Source organism: Apium graveolens, chromosome 7 (genome assembly GCF_009905375.1).
Source record: "Apium graveolens cultivar Ventura chromosome 7, ASM990537v1, whole genome shotgun sequence".
NCBI classification, from domain to species: Eukaryota; Viridiplantae; Streptophyta; class Magnoliopsida; order Apiales; family Apiaceae; genus Apium; species Apium graveolens.
In genome coordinates this window covers 48,932,181-48,938,937 of record NC_133653.1, presented here as the reverse complement: position 1 = coordinate 48,938,937, position 6,757 = coordinate 48,932,181, and the positions used below count along the sequence as shown (strand labels likewise).

At 34.0% G+C, this 6,757-nt stretch overlaps 1 protein-coding gene across 2 annotated transcripts; it reads right to left on the bottom strand.

Moving 5' to 3' along the window:
• Positions 1-1,531: 1,531 nt before the first annotated feature.
• Positions 1,532-5,816, bottom strand: LOC141671098 (serine/threonine/tyrosine-protein kinase HT1-like). 2 transcript variants are annotated; one of them, XM_074477214.1, is made up of 5 exons: positions 5,670-5,816; positions 5,463-5,498; positions 4,094-5,226; positions 3,068-3,520; positions 1,532-2,191 (listed from the first exon to the last, which is right to left on the bottom strand). In XM_074477214.1, the coding sequence occupies exons 3-5, from the start codon at positions 4,808-4,810 to the stop codon at positions 1,901-1,903; spliced, it is 1,461 nt and encodes a 486-aa protein (XP_074333315.1). In that variant the 5' UTR covers positions 4,811-5,226; positions 5,463-5,498; positions 5,670-5,816; the 3' UTR covers positions 1,532-1,900. The 2 variants fall into 2 exon arrangements, with proteins under 2 accessions (XP_074333315.1, XP_074333316.1); XM_074477215.1 differs by lacking the exon at positions 5,670-5,816 and having other exon boundaries at positions 5,463-5,616.
• Between the last annotated feature and the right edge of the window lie 941 nt (positions 5,817-6,757).

Here is a 6,757-nt window from a genome sequence, read left to right as displayed (position 1 = left end):
ATGGGCTGGTCCTCTTATAAATTCCCATGTCTTTTATGAATTCTTGTTGGTTTGTAACCCCGTGAACAAAATCCTGTGGTTTTAATATTTCGTGTGGGCTTTAATAAATTCTGTTAGACTTTGCGGAGAATGAAAAGGAAAGTGATGTATCAAATAAAATATTATTAATTGAATTTATTAAACTTCAATAATTAAAATATACAAGATTTACAAAAAAAAAATGAATCTGAAAATTCGTGTGGGCTTTAATAATCTGTTCTTAATTTAACATTTCCCCGTAATTATTACATATACTTTTGTCCTTTTCGTGTGATATGGACTCTATATAAGTTTGGCCGGCTTGATTAATGTGGTGTACTCCCAGTCACCACAAATTAACACAGCCCCAAGTCTATTACCAATAAATTTAATCTAGTTATAATGCAGGTTCAATGCATGTTTAAAAGCATGAAATAACACAGGTAATTGTGTGCCTACGCTACTTCTTTCTTTACACCCCCCCCCCCCCCCACGGATTTATTTTCTTTGAATAGTTATTTTATTTAGTTCTGTTTTTCACATCTTCCTGGTTCGGTACTCAGAGAGAGCCACCCATTTTTTACAAACATAGTATCGGATGAGCTCTAACAAATTTAGGCGAATCCATTGCGCTCAACACGGTCATTTTTATTTCTTACTTATATTTTAATATAGTTTAATTACTTTTATAATATAGTTTAATTACTTTCCTCCCCCAGTGACTTAATTTTGAGTTTGTTTTTATTATTTAATATACCAGTAAATGATTTTTTGTATTGTATGAACTTGGTCATTGTCTATTTTTCAGTGAGGAGTTATAATTGGAACCCAATAAAAATAGGAAGTGATCTTGGAGCATTGTAAATGCTCTTAGGTGTTGTATAAATTGATATCCGGAATTGATTCTCAAAATATTTGTCAAATGATATGTGACATAATATTTAGTGTGTTTTAATTCATGTGCGGATATATACACACATGATTATATTTTATTTTTAACAAAGTTACCTACCAACTTGAATTTGGAGTAACTAACATTTTCCTGTAACTTTAATGAGTGATGTACCTGTAACCATTGGATCGAACGCTTTCAAACTGTTTCAAAACCAAAAACCCTTGATTCTCATTAGATTCTCTGTTCGGCACCAAACTCTAAACCTATTTGACAAAATTGTAGATTCTCCTCAATTTCATTGTCCTGTAGTAGTGAGATTTAGACAATTTTACAATAATGTTTTAATGCTTTTAGTTGAGCACCACTAGTATAGTTGTCCTCCAATTAGTGTGATTTCAACATCATAAAAGGCATAATAGTATAGACATCAAAATATCAACATCTTCCTCCCACCTTGTATTAGATTTTTAATGTATATAAAGCGTTAGGTTTTTTTGTGTAAATAAAGGACAAGTTTCTCATTGAGCAAGTTGTATATGAGTTTGGATATGTGCTCACAAAACTTTTTCCAAATTACGTATAACATTTGTATCATGTGATTTGCCTAAGAAAAATATGTAACAAACTACACGTACAGGGCTTTTCATAGATGATAATGATGAGATTTTTCCATCCTGAAACATTCTAGCCAGTTTCATTGAAGAAAAAATTTATATGTAAATTGAATGTATTTTACGGCAGGCATAAGTCAGCAAACATGCCTCCGGAGGTGGAACAAGCACAGACTGATTGTGAGATTGAAAGAACAGACATAGTTTAGGTCGTTTTTAGCAGGTGTGGTGTTAAGAGTAGCAAACTCGACTCAAATTCCTAATTAATTCACATATACATATAATTTGTGTTCAAAAATACGACAAAGGAAGTTCTAATAAAAACGTGATATACACGATGCTATCTGCAAACTCCAAAGCCAGGTCAATAGGAACATCATGCGAACCTGGGTTTAGGCGTTGATGGAGGGGTATGATGTGTATGATGGGTATGATGCACTGGACCAAGCTTATGAATCAGATGAAAGATCCCTTTCTTATGATCATGAGATGTCAGGTTCTGTACCGAATCTAGGTTTCCATCACTTGCAAGTGAAGCCTTAAATTGTTCGAGTACCTTCACGATTTGACAGAACTCTGGCCTTCTATCTGGATGTGAAGACCAACATTGCTCGATTAATGCCTTCATTGCAGCAGGGCAGTTATCTGGGATAGCTGGTCTCAAATTCTGAAATATCACAATTCAGAAGCGTTTATTACACATTATATATACAATAAACATTATATATACATCGTTCAAATTTTTATCAGTAGGTAAACTAGAAAAATAAACTCCCCCTTGATTAATATACAGAAAGAGATAATGTCATGTTCTACTACAAAGCTTCTGTCATCCGAACTCTAGAAACCTCTTGGATTTAAAAAAAAATTACACAAATAAGATTATAATGCATTAAAACAATAATAGTTTACGATCAACACACATAAGATGTTATGATTCATATATATGTAAAACTCACCAAAACACATTAAATAAGATTCACCAAAATACATATAGGATTTAATATTCATATGTAAGTAGAGTAGGGGCAGAATAATTTGTATTTGAACACAAGCCTGTATATATAATATTACGAAGGTAGAAAATTAATGAAAGAGAACAAAAATAGATTTGAATAAGTTTGCCGACCTACGCAGTTCTTTCCAAATGTTGCCAGATGACTATGACATCACCATGGAAGAATATATCAAATACACGTCGAAGTTCTTTAATTAGAAGTCCGATCATACGAGTTATGACATTCTACCGTCAAAGTAAATGTTTGCTAATTAGGTAAAATGACATGATACGTGGTGACATTTCCAGAAACAGAAATTGTCGATTTCAAGATACCGAAAACAGATCCAGTTCCCAATACTGTGCCCGTCAAGTGATCTAGAAACAGGTGCAAGTTAATAACAGAACATGCAGATTTGAGTTGGCGTGTACAAGAATGTTACGACACAGCCATAAACACAGACGTGATGGAAACGTCTCAATGTGTAGTATTTATATTAATACATTATAAAGGAAAAACTAAGAAAACGTGGATCACAAAGGTACCTTATTCACCACGGCAAAAGCAGCTTGGATGGGTGTCATATCCTCGTAAGGAATACTTCCAGATACCATTTCCCATAAAATGAGCCCAAATCCATAAACATCAACCTTCCTGCTATATGATTTGTGTTTTATCATTTCAGGTGCCATCCAGCGGTAAGTTCCAGTGTCATCAGCCAAAGAATCAAAAGATGTGTCCCGACAAGCAATTCCAAAATCTGCAATTTTCAGCTGAAAATCCTGACTAATAAGTATATTCTCAGGCTTCAGGTCCCTATGTATCACACCTTGAGAATGAACGAACTCCATTCCCCGTCCAATATCCAAAGCCAATGAGATCACTTTTTGTAGGGAAAGCTTTTCCTCAAGCTTGTGCATGTATGCCCTTAAAGAACCCTCTGAGAGATATTCTGTGACGATGCAGAAGATTGGCGGCTTTCTGCATGCCCCTAAGAACTGTGCAATATCAAGCGAAAAAATATAGAACAAAATGAATATTAGCAACCTTTGTTAAACACTTAAACATATTATTCAATATAAGAAACGATTCTGAGACTCTGTTAGTCCGATGAAAAACACAACGATATTTTATATTTCAGATTATCCTCTACTGGATTTTTTAAAATGAAGTAGATAATCTCGTCTTATGATAACATATTAATTTTTACTCACATGGGATAGCCAGAAAGAGGGAACTGCAATTAATTAAAGAGGAAAGAATATTTTTAATCAATGTAATGAATTTTTCCCATATGTAGGTTGCACCAGAATCCTGAATTAAGATCATCCATTCATCTGTGAATTCAAATGCACGAACAACATAACAAGAGTTGTACAATCAGATAAAAGTATAGATACACTTTTCCAGTGAAAAAGACAATGATATAAATAAACTATCTTCTCCGACTAATAATATTTTAAAAAAATTAATAATTACCATAGCACAATGTAAGAAGTATAAGCTGCTTCCGGACTCCTAGAAAGTAAAGGAGTAGTAAAGCATCAAAGGAAGCGAAAATAAACTGTTACCTTTATGACATTTTGGTGGTGGAGACGACTCAAAAGGGTTACTTCTCTTGTGAACTGCTTCTCTAACTGAGCTCCTAGTGACCCATCATATATATCATCTGGCACCCTGATCATTTTTACAGCAACAGGTTCATCCTTATAAGCCCCATGGTAAAGTTGACTATGTGCACCATGAGCAAATCTAAGCCCGATGAATAGCTTAGAGAGATCAATCATCCATTCGTCAGCTGATTCAACAGAGGTAACCTTACCTCCACCATGATCAAAAAACTTTGCCCATGCTGATTCCTTTTTGCTCTTTGATTTATCATAAAATTTCATTGAAGATAGGTTCGTAAACGACTTTGAATGATGCTTAATGTTAGGTGCCTTTTTTTCAACAAAATCTTTATGGAGCACCTTTCCTGATCCTCCTCTTACTGGATGTGGAGTTGAAAATCGCTTCTGATCAGACCTGGCTTCCTCAAACGTATCCGAAAGTTTGGTCTCAGGGTGAGGGGACATAGCCCTAGGCTTATTTGTTTTAGGATTGAGCTGAATCTGTGTAACACTTGCTCCTTTTGCAGGTCTTGATTTGAGACCCGCAATTCTGTCCGGCTGAGAGGTAAAAGGAAACGAGGTCAACCTAGAATCTACACTCAATCTGCCAGATTCTAACCGATGATAAATGGTGTGAGAATAATTGGTTCTCCTAATCCAAGAAGACTCTTCACCCATTTTTCCAAGAGTGCAGGTAACACAAATAACCCTTTCTTCCCTCCTCCAAGAGTACAAAGTGTACCAAAATCAAGTATCTCCTCCAATCAAAGCTCCGTAAAAACAATTATTTTCGAAACCATAACAAATGAAGACGCTAAAGAATCCAAAACCCTACTGCTGGAATTATAGAAAGCCTTCAAACCCATAAATACACCTCAAATTTCCAACATAATCACAATACCAATCTCAAAAGTTCAAATTTTACCAACCATACAAGAAAAACTCAAACTTTAAACAATCAAAATCATAAAAATAGCCAAAAGCCCAACAAAATTACTGACATGCAAGAGCTAACCAAACCCAGTATTAACTGAATATTGAGCTCTTACCAAACCTATTTAGCCTCAAAGTCAAACACCACCTTGCTTAAAATCCTGAAATACACACACAAACAATAATTAAAAAAAATCTATAGTTAACCAACAAACCAATTAAATAAACAAAAAGAAAAGTCATGGATTAAAAATAAAGAAACACCAATAATTACAAACCCCATTAACAAATCAATCATACACCTTCAAATAATTAAAAAAATAAACAAACCCCATTAAGTAAACACACATGTCATGCACATAAACACACAAAAAACATCAAAATTAAATAAACTCACCAAAAGGGCACTTCTCCAATTCTTCAGCAAAATTATCTAAAAATAAAAAAGAATAAATCTTTATCAACCCAAATCAATCTTTTAATAACCCTTTACATATTTCTCAAAAAGAAAGAAAAAATCCAAGAAAAGACTTATTAAAACTTCACAATATAAATAAAGAAAATATGTGTATATAAACGTAATGAATACGGGATCTGTGAGCACCTTAAATGATTCTGTAGGGACGAGGGGGGTGGTGGTGGAGGTAGAGCGTCCGAAAAGTCAAGAACGAGGAGGATGATATGTGCTTTGTAATTTGTATACGTGTATGTATGTATGAATATATTTAGAGTTATATTTGAAGAAAATATGTAGGAGAATATAAAAATCGCTTTCGAAGAATGAGTGGGATGGGAGTATATAATAAATGATGGGTTGGGTTGGGTTGGGTTGGGTTGGGTAGTTAAATTTTTGTATGATACGGGCTTGCACGGATGTTAATTTCCTAAAGGGCCTTCCTTGTTTTTGTTTGTGTTTGTGTTTTTACAATTTTGTTGCATCTGATATTTGTTTCCCGTAAACATAACAAATTACGTCCACGTTACTGCACGGGACGGAATTATTCTAGCACCCTCGAACTGCCTACGGAATTATTCTAGCACCCTCGAACTGCCTGGCTCGAATTTCTTAAACTTATTTAATTGAGCTTAACTCGATTTGTTTAATTAAATGAGCTGCTTTTGGGTTTTTGGGTTGAAGTTCCAACTTTTTAAACGAACTAGCTCGACTTTATTTGTTAAATTAAATGAGTCAAGTTCGGGTAGTGTTATAAATTTAATTATGTGTAAATTTAAATGAGACAGCTCGTCTGACTCGTTAAAATTGTCTCGTGTAACTAAACAAGCTTGTTAAAACTTACTCGTGTAGTTAAACAAGCTGGCTCGTGTTGGGTTTGAAATGCAACACAGGGGTGGTGGATGTGTTTTCTTTGTTTTTTTGTGTATATGAAAGTGTTTTTGGCTTTTGGAACTTAACGGTTAAAATTGAATTTGCAGTGATAAAAGACTGAATGTAAAGACACAAGTAATTTATCAAAAACTCACTTGAATTGAATTAAATTTGTTTGTGCTACAAATCTGTGTTATTGAAATTAAGAACTCGGCTATTTCTCTTGAAAGAATACATGATTTTTTAGATATATTTTGTTACATCTAAACAAAGGACATGTGACATATTTTAGAACAACATGCAAAGGTTACAAAGATAACACTAAAATGGACTAACACAAATTCTAAAGTCTATTTATCTATTTC